Source organism: Eleginops maclovinus, chromosome 22 (assembly GCF_036324505.1).
Source record: "Eleginops maclovinus isolate JMC-PN-2008 ecotype Puerto Natales chromosome 22, JC_Emac_rtc_rv5, whole genome shotgun sequence".
In the NCBI taxonomy this organism is placed as follows: domain Eukaryota; kingdom Metazoa; phylum Chordata; class Actinopteri; order Perciformes; family Eleginopidae; genus Eleginops; species Eleginops maclovinus.
Genome location: NC_086370.1, coordinates 3684573 through 3700005, shown reverse-complemented (window position 1 = coordinate 3700005; position 15433 = coordinate 3684573). Strand labels below are relative to the sequence as shown.

General features: G+C 41.4%; 1 protein-coding gene across 2 annotated transcripts in view; it reads right to left on the bottom strand.

The window, feature by feature from the left end:
* Positions 1-15433, bottom strand: part of LOC134858611 (inositol polyphosphate-5-phosphatase A) — a 162642-nt gene that overhangs the window by 37274 nt on the left and 109935 nt on the right. For both annotated transcript variants that reach the window (XM_063874588.1, XM_063874589.1), the window contains exon 9: positions 10699-10783. In XM_063874588.1, the coding sequence (XP_063730658.1) occupies positions 10699-10783 (85 nt within the window). The remainder of the gene's footprint in view (positions 1-10698; positions 10784-15433) is intronic.

The following is a 15433-nucleotide window of genomic DNA, read 5'->3' as shown; positions in this document are numbered from 1 at the left end:
CCAGTGATTTCAAAGGCAGGGGTCCATAGTGACCAACAGCGAGACAAACCATCAATAAAACACAGATAAGAAATACTGAGACGAGCGGAAAGTAGATTATTCATGATCTATAGACAAATTACATCGGGGGGAGGATTAAATAAAAAAGACATAGATTGATTATTGAGTCCACTTGAATTCAAAGACTGATCAGACTATTTACTAATTACATATTGAATATTTACATTGTTTGCACAATCGGGACTATATAGACGTGGAATACGGTTCCTTTGAAATGCAAAGAGATGTATCTCCGTTTCCTGATCTGTAAATATATAAAAATTGTGTCACATAAAACACTTTGTTATATGATTAAAACACTTTATGGTATCTTACACTGATACATGGCTCAGGGACATTCAAGGATGCATCATTTTGCAGCATTAAAGAGTACATTACACATCATTAATCATAAACTGCACATAATATACTTTACAAAACCAAATATTAGTATCTTGAAAGAAACTCAACATCTTTTCAGTGGTTGTATTTTTCAGATTTTTTATAGACAATTTAAAAATGATTTTAGCTCAACAGAAACTTATTCTGCAACTGTTTTGATAAGCAATTTGTTACACTTTCTAAATCAAAACTAATAAACAACAACGGCTTTCCTCTTCTGAATAATGAATATTTTGGGGACAAAATAATAGGCTTTTGTGTTTGTCATGGACATTTTAAAGATCAGACAGTTCATCGATTTATCCAGAAAAAGTAAAAGATGAATTGGAAATAAAAATCAGGTGAGGTTTCATTCAATACAGGCCCATAGAGCTTTACAGTCCTAGGAGACATGTATGGATACAGAAGAAATAGCTAAAGAGGTTTTAACACGTTACAGAACACATACTTTTTTATTGGAAGTTTCTGAGAAATTTGAAAGTTTTGGAAAACAAAAGACAGCTATCCTTATTAAAGGCAGCATTTTCTAATCAGTCTTGAACACGATGATTTTAAAGTCACTGAAAATTTGACTCTTCAGTGAAAAGTCTTAATTTAGCATTACATGTTAGTTTTTGTCTTGGGTCAGCCAACACAATCAGTTGATGTAACTTATTTTATATAAAAAAAAACAGACCCCTTATTCCTCAATAATGAAACTCGGATCTTAAAATATCGAGGACTCAAACCCCTCACTTTAAGCATTAATGTGAATTCAATGCATAGCTAACCAACTTTCTTTGATATATCAAGTTGTTTCTGTCAATCACTCCCTTAGTTTCTGAGAGAAGCAGCGACAGCAGACAGCGGCGCTGAGAGTTTGAGGGCCAATTCGGGTAACATCTCTGACCGGGGCCAACCCCAGGGGCCTTCAAGGCGACGCGCCCTCCTGGGCCCTGACAGTGCCAGGCTCTGCGCTCATCCTTGGCTTGGTTTGTCACGCCATCCCACCGTTGGCATGGTGTTCCCAGCTGCCAGTCACAGTGCCCCCCCACCACCCCCCCCCCAACCCTCCAAGTACACAATGGCAGTAGCATGGCTGGCGCCGGGCTCAAACGGCCTGTTGTTAATGAGCAGCACCAACAGAAGCCTTTGCTTGTTCTTCATTTGCCAGCATTTTAATGATATGGACAGCACTCCCATCAAAGCTGCATTGCTCAAGTGACGCCCTCATAGCTCAACTCTTTTTCCTCCAGCGTTCATTAGCATGGAGGCAAACACAGAGCCGAGGAGAGAACAGGCGCTGTTGTCTGCAGGGAATAGTCTCCCTCTATATCCAGATGGGTTATCTGTGATATAATGGGCCCTCATTGTGATAGATTGGACTCTTCTAGCCAGATAATATGCCTCTATTGTATAGTAAGGAAACATCTCCATTACAGGCGTCACCTGTGTGGCTATAAACAGGCGGGGGACAAATAGTATAGGTGTTAATAAGTCTGATTTAATTTGCAAGGTGTGTAGTAAATGGGTGGGGTTGACTGCCTGTTAGCTGGGCTGTCATAGAAAAGTATATTGGTTGAGTAAGCTAAAACAAACCATGGAAGGATTTGTCATTACATTTGACTTGCACATAATAAAACAGTCTTACACAAGGGGCAATTCTGGGCCAACACTGATGCTGAGTTTTAAAATAACTAATGCCCAGTGTGTATGTTTTTGTGGTTTCTTTTATTTACATTTCATGCTATGGAAACAAATGTTTATTTTGTTTTTATTTGGGATTTTCAGCATGAAATAACACTCTCTTTGAATGAGCACAAATTGAATTGTACACATTTGCTTGAATTAAAAAAATAATAAAATGCTTCAAAAGGCTTTTTTGATACAATACACAACTCAAAAAGAGATGCTTTTAAATATATATATATATATCATTTTACTTTTTACAGTTTTTGTGTTGTGTTTGAACTTACTTTATGTAAAAACAGACGTTTGTATTCAGAGCGAAGTGCATCTCTTAACAAACTAACTGAATAATAATACAATAAAACAATAAAAAATAAGAACTTTTTAAATACCACAAGAAAATCGAAATGTGTATAAATGTAAAAACAAAAGTGATTCAAAACAGAAATCTTTCACTTCTGTTCAAGTTTATTCAATGTATCGTTGTTTTATACGTAACAGATGCATCTGTCTATACCTCATACTACAGTGTAAATTATTTAAATTACTGTACAGTATATTTAAAAACTTCTATTTATTCTACATATGTATATACTTTACATCTTTACATCCTTATTGTTGTTATTGTATATATTTTCTTGTCTAATGTTTGCACTCTTTTATTTATCTTATTTGCACCATGTATGTTGAGTTGTTGGAGGAGCATGGGATATAAGGTTTTCATTGCCAACATATACGCTGTATCTGCTGTGCATATGACCAATAAAACCTTTGAACCTTTGCTGCTGATCTTTTGGAGAGATGCTGTAATACCAAACTTTTCTTTTACTTTTGTTTTTAGACACAGATGTTTTGATGCAATACAACATGTGAACATTGTCCACTGCCTTTGGTGAAAGGAGCCAATGCTGTTAACAAGGCTAATGCCCTTCAATACCGATGTTCGACAGCTAAATCCGTGCATCACAACCTTCAGTGTGCCCTCTCTTGATATTTAAGCCTTGCTAATCATTCGACAATAAATTATAGAGAACAGGAAGAATATTGAAATACTTTCCTGATGAATTCTGACTTATAAACTGTCAAATGTATTGTAAAAAGCTTCTCATTTTCAGTCAAAAACTGATTAAGTACATGAGGGCTGGTGTGTGTACATCTGTGACTCTGGGTGTAAATGCATGAGTGTATGAGGGAAGTTGAGGGCAGCCAAGGAGGGTCACAGTCCCCAGTGTCAGGGGTTTCCAGGAACAGAGGCCCAATCAGTGCTGGCCCGCTGGTTAATGGATGGATGGCCCCTGAAATTAATTAGCCTGACTAATGTAGTGTACACTTAATTACACTGGCCGCCTTTTGATTTATAGCTGGCCAGATACACGCATGCTAGTCAAAGTCGGGCTAAAAAGGGAAAATTGTTTACCCTTTACTGGTGCAAATTATTTACCCAGACGAGGTTCAGCAGCCGGGACAATGGCCATCAACGGTGTAATGATCCCATGTTAAGAGGGGGAACACAGAGACTGCAGGTGACATGCATTGACAATATATTTAGAGTTGCCTCCACTAATCCAACTGTGACACCTACAGTGTACATCTTAGAGTATTACTTAAAATTAAAGCAGTTTATGATGCTCTGAGATAGAGTTTGGCTATTTAACATTTTTTTCGTGTGTATAAAGGCAATGGATTTTCATTAACAATTTAGATTTAGATTACTAATTTCTAACTACGAAGAAATGATTACAGTAATGTCAGAAATTATGGGGGAAAGGGCAAAAATACCAACAAATCTTAGACGAAAAACCTAAAAAATGGGGTAAAAATTGCCCACAAGATTTGGGAAGAAAACAAGTGTATATACCAGTCGAAGCTGATATACTAGTCCTGCTTTAACCCTCCTTCATTTTATTTAATTGTATGCACTTCATGACTTTTATTTATTTTTTAACATTTTTAAACAACCCAATATGTATGTATGGAAAAATATGGTTTTTAATGTCTTACACTGCCCCTGCACATACATCCTGCAATAAATACAAACAAACAAAAGTTGCAATTTATGGCAGACTTTGTCTTCCATACATCTTCCACAGGGAAAATGGCTTGCTTATAATTCTGTCTGTGTTGTCATGGGCGTGTGCGTTGAGTAACTCCGCCGTGTGAGAAATGACTGATCTATCATGCTGGCCTGTCATTACTGAGCATTTTACAGCATTCATTAGGAGTGGGGATAGTCTAGGGCCCCACCTTTAATTTCATGCTGCTCATGCGAGAGAAAGGACACAGGACAAAGGGAGGAAGATTGATGCCTGGTCCGGCCCTCTGCGCTTCCTGCAGACGCAGACAGGGGGCGCTGCTCCGAACCGCTCAGCAGTCAGAGAGAGGCCAGCTAGCCTAATGAAATCTGTCCATGTAGCAGCAGATCAGGCCCAATTAAAACAGCCCCACACCATGTCACAGGGACAGTAGATCAAGTCAGCAATTAACCTTCCCGCTGGCCTCTATCAATCCTTAAATTGGAGCGGGCCGGCCAGCAGCACACAATCTTTGCAGATATTAAATTTACATTCTATTAAGTTTAATTAGGAGGGATTTTAAATATACTAGGAGTCCAGGCACGGAGCCCTGAGCCTGTCATCGACACCGCTGATTCACGGCCACCAGCCACCTCCAGGGACATAAACACACTCACTCACACACACCACTGTACACCTCTTAGCACCCTCTGACTGAAGCATGGATAAAAAGCTGTGTTTGCTGTAGATGTGAGCGGGTCAACAAGGTTTACGTGACCCACCATGACGGATCAGCGCTCAGCTTCGGACTGAGAGTGGGCTTCTATAATAAGATGTGTCAATGGTAACTGTATTATGATTGTAACATTTTTGCTATCATAACATCGTTATAATGAATATGAGTAGTGATGTGTGTTTGTGTGGGACTACTTTCTCAATCACCTTTCTGATTATACAGGATTTCCGACCATTACTACCGATTTCAAAATAATCCCTATCCTTTTCCAACTAAATGTTCATCTTTGTCAATTATTTTTCAGATAAATTGATTAATTGTTATGTCTACAATGCCAGAAAATAGAAAAAATCCAAGATAGTGTCTTAAAAAATCATTATTTTGTCAGTCCAAATCCTAAAGATATTCACTTGTATAGAAAATGAAAAGAGAAAAAGCAAGAAACTTCATATTTGAGAGCCTGAAAACTGCATGTTCTGACCCTTATGCACCAAAACATTACAGCAAATCAACTGATTGATAAAAAAAAAAAGCTCTAATCTAATTTATCTTGAGGTTGTGGGAAACAGTTATTAAATGCTGATTCCTATCGTAGCATCTACAGGCTAGAATACTGTAGAGTCAGTCTCCACGGAGCAGTGACAGTGTAACTGTACAAATGTTGTTACTGAGAAGGGATGACAATTGTATTGAATTATATTGATGTTAATAAAAAAAAATCTGAAGTCGAGTACACGACTAGCCTGACAGAACGGCAGTGGGTAAGAAGAAGGAGGTTTGAAGGGTATTTATCTAGCATACATTTAAATGGAAGGAAATAGATTAACATCTATGCTTGAGATCAATAACAGCAACCTTTTAAATGTATGTTTAACAGTCCATCCCACAACCATCCCGTAATGCTCTTCGCCTTCTTTCCTCTTCATCAGAAGAACATTTGCGCCACTAATCTGTGCCCTCATTGAGAACAGAGTCAGGTAGTTCTCCTGCAACAGGTCTGACAGTATGCAGAGCGTCTGTAATGAGATGCTGGTTTGAACGTGACTGCTCCGTGAGGGAATAAAAGAAACTGCAGGCGGTGAAGTATCTGATTCTCCAGACAAAATCTTCAAAACCATTCCTTCGCGCTTTCCCGTTTTATCAGCACCGATGCAAAGGATGATCAAGCCAAAGCCTGATCACACCCATGGGAGAGGAGCGAGGACTGGACCACCTCCAGGCTGCTCAGCCCTAGCATTAGTCTCCACGTGGCTGTGTCCTTTGTGTGCCAGTCAAAGGGACGCTGAATGAGGGTCAATTGAAACCAATTCCCTCTGTCGGACACAATTAATGGGGTTGCCCGGCCCGGGCGGGAGGGGGGCGGACGCAGCCCTTTGGTTACTGATCCTGCCGCACAAGCATGCCAGGAATTTGCCACCTGGAATTCGCCCTGTGACAATAACAAACCCACCCCCTTCCAAACCCACCTCCTTTTCTGTACACACATGGATACATCCCAGAATACCACCCTGTCCCAAACACCCACCCACAAGGCATGATGGGTGACAGGGGAGTGGCTAGTGGTTGTCCACAGTCTAGTCACCCACAATGGAGCAGAGACAGAGAAGAAGAGGAGTGGTGTAGCGTGCAGCTGTAGAGAAATGTACCGCAGCATTTTCTGATCCACTGACTCTCAAAGTGGGGCCTAGCGATCCCCATGGCTGCTCAAATCCTGGTCTCCAACAAATCAAAAAGCAGTTTAAAATTGCAATTATTTCGTCCATCATGGCGGCAACAGTCTATTCATCTGCATGGCTTTTTTTTCGGCCCTAACCTATTGATTGAAAGTGGAGAGAGAATAGAAGAAAAGGCAAGAAAATGAGACAGCGCGAATGAGAGCCGGCCTCTCTGTGTCCGAATCAATCTCCAGATAAGTATGGACGATCGATCCCCCGGCAACCCATCTACAGTTAAGCACTTCAGTGGATGTGCACTAATTGTCCTGTTGACATTAATTGTCATTAAAGGGCTTAAAACGGCCTCCCAGCTGTGAGTTACATCCTGCGCTAAGGTTGCAACCCATTTGTTTATCGTGACATCACAGCTCTCCCTGCCACTAAGGTCACGGTTAAATCAGACAGGTGGTGCAGGACGGCCCCCCCAACCACGCACACTGAAAAAACTGAACCGTTGGCTTTAATTATAAATGTATTACGTCAACAGATTTCACATAACTGCATTAGGTTAGATGAAAGCAATAATTTTAAGTTTGAATAACAAATATTAGGTTCAACTTAATATTATGGCTTTCCACTATCCTACTAGTCATGTGAAATCTGTTGACGCAATACATTTATAATTAAAGCCAACAGTTCAGTTTTTTTAGTGCACTTCACACGGATAACATCATCAAGGCATTTTGTTGTCCCCATTAACTGGTCGGTGGATTGGAGGAGCCTTCATTAAGCTGGAAAATGCCTAGGTGTGTGTGTGTGTGTGCAGCCCTAACTTCCTGAGGGGAAGTCTGAAAGGCCCCCCTGCATTGCCGTCAAACCCCTTTAACCGGGGGGGGGGGAGAAATCAATCAAGATTCATTTGGTCTTACAAATTGGTTTGTATGTGTGTGTGTGTGTATTCGCCCTGGATGTGAATGGGGCCAAGGTGCATAAGAAAGGAGCTGTGTGGAGGGGAGAGGGGGCAGAGATGGACACACACCGATGCAAGCCTAACACATCCCTGGAAAAGGGGTCACGACCCCTGCTGCGCTCAAACAGCATTTCAGAGTGGTAGAGACATGGTGGGGGGGGGGGGGGGGGGGCGGGGGGTGCTTACCTATCACAGAGCAGCACGGAGACGACAGGAAACATGAGGAGAGAGTTATCTAGATTAGCTACACAGGATAAACACGGACAAGCTCCAAATCATCTCATCCCCTCTGATTGGATGCTTTCCTCTCAGCCTAATGCGTCCCTTTCTGCCTGTAGATCTGAGACACACACCTCTAATGGCCATCTAAAGGATAGACAATATGACTTTCTCTATCAACTTTAAGATGGACAGAAAGGACAATAATAGGTGCAACATGTCAGTGGCAACCCCCTTTTATTAGTAATCAAATTAAAGGAACATCTTTTCGTATTGATCAGGAATGCATTTTGAAAAAGAAATACATGTTTCTTTCTCAAGCAGCTTATTTCCAATTATTGCATTGAAAACAGATCTATCTGATGCGGTAATGGCGATCTAAATGATTGAAACATAACTTTCTCTATAAAACAGAAATCGGTGGATTATGCCAGTCACAATTCAAATGAAAGGAACATCCATCCTTTAATGTATCTATCTTTCTGTTTGCAAATATCTCACTGTCATCATAACACGCTACACTTCTATTCAAATGTTCTGGTTTTTCCTCTTCCTCTCTGTATTAGTATGTTATGGCCTTTTTCCTAGCTATCCCATAAAAATGAAAAGAAACAGCCTTAAAACTAACTAAATAAAAGTCAGGCTGAAAGGCCATATCTTTGGTACAACATTTGTAGTTATATTTTTATTCTTCTCTACTCATTGCTTCTAAATCCCTGTTTTTGTCTGTGGGTGTAACAAGAACACATTTTGGGAAAGAAACAGATCTTTCTAAGAAAACCAAGTAACCTTTTAAAAATATTTGTATATATTTCAATTTGTAAAACAGTGTCAATGCTGCCATAAAAGCAGCCCTTCATTGCTCTCACTGTGCAGGGCTGCAGTGTGTGTGTGCCAGGTGACATCAGATTGCAGGAGCTGACTCCTGAATGGCCTCAGTGTTTGCACATCTGCTGTTTACCATGCTTTACTCGGGTTAATTAGCTCCAATGCAACACACATTCACATGATCATGAGTGAGTTAATGTGACCCAATTACTGATCCAAAATCAAATCTGCTGCACAAACTTTGAGGCCCTCAATCACTGCCCCATAGGTTGCTGATACCACTTAGCTGATGGGGATCTACTGCTCCCCTAGTGGCCGGATGACTCAACTACAAATGTTTTTTCTAATAGAGGGAAGTCCTTTTGCCACGTTCCATTTGTACTGGGAAGTCAGAGTAATGGAGTTTCCAGTCGGAAAATTACTTGGAAACTCGGAGATACTTTGCTATACCCGAGATCATCGTTAAAAATGGAGTCTCAGCTTATGAACATTAAGAGATCACTTTGATAATATAACATTTTGGTACGAGGAGTCCTATCTACAACTGAACATAAGTCAATTGATTTGATTTTAGAAGACATCCCCACATACATGAAGTCTTAGCAATCAGAAAGTGGAATTTGAGCAATCATATAAATATCTCGGGACAATTATTGACTCAAAATTAAGCTCGGATCCAAACTGTGAAGCTGTGCGCAAAAGGGGGCGTTTACTGTCTTAGCAACTGAAAAAAACCACGATGATTATGTTTTATCGTGCTTTTATCATTTCATTCTTTCTTTTTCATAAGTGTATTTGTTTGATAGCCTGACTTTAAAGAGCAGAAACTCTCTCAGTCAGATTATAAAGTGGTCCAGCAGGCTGATTGGTGAGCCACAGCTAAACCTGGAGACCCTGTACCTCAGACGGTTACAGCGGTTATCCAGCTCCATATCACACGATGACCCCCACCCTCAGAATTTAAGTTTCTTCCTTTGTTGTCCCAAAGAGTAGAACCAAGCGGTATGAAAACAGCTTTATCCCAGCAGCTATTGCACAAATGAACAAATCATAGGAGCGTCACACAGATGCCTGTTTATTTATTTATGAATTCTGAACGTCCATGTTTGTACCAGTGTTTTTCTTTAATGGTTTTAAATGCTTTGAGATTTGATGGAGCAGGGTGTACATTTATTAGAGATGTGTCTGTGTTTGTTTTTAGAGTGTGTCAGGATGGATCCCTTGTCTTTTTATCTGCAAAATAAATCTAACTATAAGTACAAATAAATAACCTGAAACTGAATTTGAAGGTCTTCTTTATTATTTCTGTCAAATCAAATCCTGTGTACAAATGGTACTGCTCATCTTCTATCTGTGGATATGTTGCTATGTGTCTCTATTCACATATCACAAAAATGAAGCGTAATATCAACCGGTATTGCTAACCATGGCTAGCCTGAGGTGACTGCTAAAGCTATGAACGTTCATGACAAAGTTTCAAATGGTGCTACTATAAAGCAGTCAACTTCAATGTGACGTCACTCCCAGTTCCAACCTCACACTTCCGATGTAAATGGAACAGCATTTGTCATTTGAGCAAAACCCGTCCATTCAGAAAGCCCTCCCTCCTCTTCCCTTCTCCTCTGAATGGTTGGAATAAACAATGCCCACACCTTGAACAGGCCCACTGATTCCACAGCCATTGTTCTGGAGAGGGTCGGCCAACAAGTGGCTCTCTCCCACTCTGTTATCATCGGACACCACTGTCTGCGGTGGGCCTTTATGACTGCTATGCCACCACCACCACCTCCACCCCCCTACCATCTCCTCTTGTGAATGACGGCGCTACCTTGGCTCTCACTGGCCTCATTTGCACCAAGAAAAGGAGAGGAGGAGAAGAAGGAGGAGGGGAGCAGGAGAGGAAAAGCAGTGAATGGCACCATAACATAACAATGCACTTGGAGGCTAGGATGGCAAACACAGCTGGGCCAGCAACAGTGAAGCGTTTAATGAGTCATAACTCTACAAAGACAGTGGGCTACTAAAACCACTTTTACTACATTGCAGTCCCCCTCTTATACCCACACATTACTAGGAGTTTGATAGCTTAACCACATATGTATATTAGCATAGCGTTGTGCACAAATGTCCCCACAGATTGTCTATATACGATGAGGGTCTACCACTCACCTCAATGACCTGTTTGGAGTCCAACCTGAAGTTAAAGTCCCCGAACACGAAGTATGGCAGCCTCTCATGCCGCTGGTCCGTGATCCTAAAACACATTAGAACATTTGGTCAGATTCATACAGCCCTCATAATCACAATCATCATTCATCTTAAAGAAACATCTTCAATAATGATTGAAATCCAGACAACCACCATCTTTATGAGAATGAAAACTACTTGTTAAGGTTTTTGTAAGTCTTCAATTGATGGATCCCCTGACCTCAGGGTAGTTATTTCATGAAGGCCACAGCACCACCTGCTGGTCAGAACACTCTCATAGGAAGAGTAGGGACATTAAGACTTCATGTGAAGCTTTTGGATATCCTTTGTGGTATGACATAAGCTTTTGGTACATCAGTTTCAGGACATGTATGATACACCACAGGATGGATGTAAGAAAATACAGAACATTATAGAAAACATGTCCTCTGAGAGGTAGATTTTCAGAAACAACAGGGGCCATGATGATGAGTTAAACTGCATGTAATTTAGAAAAAAATAATGAAACGTCTAGACGAGTCATTATTGAGATAGAAACTTGACAAACAGATGTCCCAAACATTGTATCCATAATATTCTTATAATCAATATTATTGAATATAGTCCAATATAGTTACAATCTGAACATCATATGTGATTTCTGCCCTTTGACACTTGATTTGGATGAAGAAAAACTACCCAAAATAAACTCCTTTTTTATTTGTATTTTATGTCTTTGGGTTACTTTATTGTAAAGAAAGAATTGAAACGTGGAGACAGAGCGGAAGACACACCAAATGGTCCCAAGCCGATTTCAAACCCGGGTCAAAGCCCTAGTACATGGGCCCCTAACTCTACCAAGTGAGTTTCACAGCAACACACTTTTACCAGTTAAAGAAAAGGTAGAAACAATTATTTATGCATGTTTGCATTCAGGAAATGCAATTTACAAATAAGTGAAGGAAGAAAGCATCTTTCAAAGGGATTTGAGGAAATGGTTTCAACAGTTAATTCTCAGCTGACCACAATTAAATCAATAAATCCCGATAATTTGCTTTGATAAATTGCTTTGATGGCAAAGAAAATTCACGTTGGGTAAATTGATCAAAGGGAGAGTGATGCAAAGATGAAACCCCAGGATATTCTCCATGTTGGTCCTGTACCCATCCGTGACAGCTGCCTCCCAGAGAGATAAGACGGGCTGCAGACGTGTTGCTGGGCTTATGGGTTTACACGAGTGTCAGAAACAGGCTCTGAAGGACTCCATTCACGCAGCTAACACAGGCTCTGCTTCACTTGGAGTGCTCCTAAAAGGACTTTTGATTTTTGATGCCTCTTAAGGGTGTTTTAATCTGGCGTGTTTTACTGTCTCCTGTCTTGTTAATGTACTGTATGCATTGCTTTTTAAACCTGGGTGTAGTGTCAAGAGAATTTAGATCATCTGTGTCATGGACGACTTCCAAATCTCCCGAACCTTGTGAGCATCCCAGTACTTTAAAAAAATAAAAAAAACGCACCTAAGTGACATATAATTAACTCCTATGCCTCATCACCTACTTAAAAGTGGTTTTTCTACAGAGCGCATATAGGAAATTAAGGTGGACGCAGCGCCTTGTGTAATTAATGTTCAGGATGCTTGGCTCGCTATCTCCGCTAAACGCGCGGATAAATCTCAACGTAGACTTCCCAGGCCCAGATAACAATATATTTATGAGGCCGTAAAGAGAGAAGGAGCGTCCTCTTGGTGGTGGGTCTGGGCTCTGGCCGGCTGTCGTAAAGCACGGACACTTCTTCTCTGTGAGGCAGACAGAGGGAATGGCAGGGAGGCGAAGGTGACTGAAGTAAAGAGGCGGGTAACGCAGCTATTATATTAAATGGAGTAACTTTGACATCCCATTATATTAAAGAGAAACTCGTCTTTCAGTGGAACAGGGTCAACACAGAGATAGGACTAGCATTCAGATCTCCAAAATTACAGATTTCATGGTTATGATTGATATCATTTCCAAGACGGTTCTAACTGTCAGAGGGAGATCTATTCCTTTCTTTCATATGTTATCAAGAGTAGAATACCAAAGAAGATTTGATCCAACAATTAGTTTTTATTTGTATGATATGGATCATTTTTAATGGTGGTTGCAATTGGGACTGCAACTGACACATTTCCAGAAGTAATGAGTAGTAGCCTTGTTTCTTAGATATGTGTGGACTTCCATTTGATCTCATTGGTTCCATGCTAAATACTCAACCATAAATGCTCGACAGTTCACCAACAGATGATTCAAACAATTGACATTCAATGGGAAGGCCAATGCGATTCCTTAAAAGTAACCAACTACACAAAGGGTCAAAAACAACGAGATGCTCGGGTTGTGTGTGTGCAAGAGAAATATTTGTAACAGTCGTGTAAGTGTTGTATGTGTGCACAAACACGTGTTGACATGTGAAACAGACTCAGTGTGTGTGTGTGGTTGTAGCTCATTTATACTCTCAACCTGTGACTGATGTCATTAATGACCTCACATCCTGGTGCTAAGAGACTCGGCTCTATTCAAACAGGGTTAGTGGTCAGTTTATCCTACTGGCTCCAATGGAGGGCAGTAAAATGGCTGTACACAGCATCAGTGCAGTTGTTATAGGCGTGGGAACTCTTGTCTCCCTTGTGCCGTTAGAGAATTTACCACTTCTGCTGCTGTGAGTGACGAATTTAAGCAGAAGAGAATGTAAATAAATAAATAATAAACTGTGTTTCACATACAATCTGTATGAACAAATGAACAATCAAAGTAAACATGTATGTATGAAGGGGATGAAGAGAAAGCAACTAGAGAGTGCAATTCCTGAATAAATTGCGGTGTGAATGCTGAAAATACTAAACAGCAATGCTGGCTTACATGTGTAGTTAAAATGGAATACTTCTATTGTCATTGTTGATGAATTATGGTAAATATTTCTGGAATTGAGCTGTATGTTTTGATGTTCAAACGGAATTTCTGCGATGTAAACTGTGGGAGAAAGCAATCACAAAAAGCCACATTTTTACAGATGAAGGACAGCATTCACACCAAATGAAAAGGTGTTTGTGCGTCCCACAGCCTGGGGGTTTTCCTCCTCTCTCTCCTGTAGCTTTATCCCGCTAACAGCCATGTCTAATACCAGCAGTCCGGCTGTTTTGTCTGCTGCTCCAAGGTATCAGCCACAGGTCAGAAGGTAACACTCTGTTTACACGATCATTTCCTAAAGCACTCATGGTGACCCGCTGGTGTGAAAGTTGACTTTTTTTCTTGGCCTTTGTGGGGGGGAATCGAAGAATTGCAACATTAGCTACAGCTACTGGGCGTGAAAGGAGCTTGAGGGTGGGGGGTCCCAGAGCTTGGGGGGCCCCCTGAGCTGACCCTCACCCTCAGCGGGGGCCCCATTAGCCTCGTCATCACAGTTCATTCATGGAAACTGTAACAGTGTCAGTGACATTCTCCCACAAAGACGCACTCCTTTACACAGTCTATAAACATGCTTCTCCGGGCCAATTCATCGCGCAGTGACACCCTGAAAGAGGCTCTTCACAAGGGCCGTTCTCACTGAGGCTTGGGCAGGGGCCTTCGTCAGGCCTTCCTAGGGGCCACACAAAGACGGGGGTCAGACGCTAATTTATAACATGGCCCCCGACTCTGCTCCCAGGCTCTTTTACCCACCAGCACAATGCAACCACAGCACATTCGGATTTGGATACTCTCACACACGAACATAGTGACAAAAGTGGAAGAAAAAAAAACCTGTACCCAAGAAAAAAGTGCTTCTGCACCAAAAACAAGGACAGCATCTTTTTCTCCGAGGTACTAAAATACCGAATAAATCGTTCCCTTTGCACCAGCCTCCATCCCTCAGCGGCTCCTCACCAGATTACACGCTGTGATTGACAGCTAAACTGAACCATAATAGACAGTCTATATGAGATTATGAGGGTGCAACGGGGGGCCATGTCATGATTATATTGACAAGATGACTTACCATAAGTTGTCCGCTTAGATTGGACTTTGCACACAATAGCTGGGCCGAGCGGAGTCATCCATTGTAAGTAAATGTGGAGAATTTGGGAGAATGTTAACATTGTGAAGAATGTGCTGGGTGACGTCTTTCTGAATAGGACAGGGGTGGCCCCTGACTGGACCTTTGACTCTGAAGGACGGCTTTCCCCCTCGTCACCCAGTAACGCCCATCCCTCCAAGAACACCATGCAGGAGAGATAGGGTGCTGAGGGGGTGCGAGGATGTGGCTGCGGTCACACAGAGGTTACCGAATAAGTCAGGATCGAGCCAACAGAACTGTCGACACAGACTCATGATCAGTAGGTGGAGCCAACTGAGCAGTCAATGTGAGGAGAGGAAGAGAACAATTTTGGTAATGCTGTATTCTCAGGACAAGTGGCAAAACATCACTGCACTGGCACTGCCGTTTAGCTTCTATGGAGAGAGCGATGCTGCCAACAACACAGAAACGCTACCCATGGCATTTGCGCATCGCTTGAGCTCTGCGTTCAAGCGACTTTCATCTTGTTTACCGCTGACCATTTCCGTGAACAACCAATTAGATAACAGCTCTGCTAAGCTACGCAAGATAGAAGGGAAGGTTACAAAAGAAATTCATCTTAACTGGCTTTTTCACGCCCAACTTTGTAGTGAGCAAAGAGCCCATTTCTGGCACTGAACCCAAGACCACT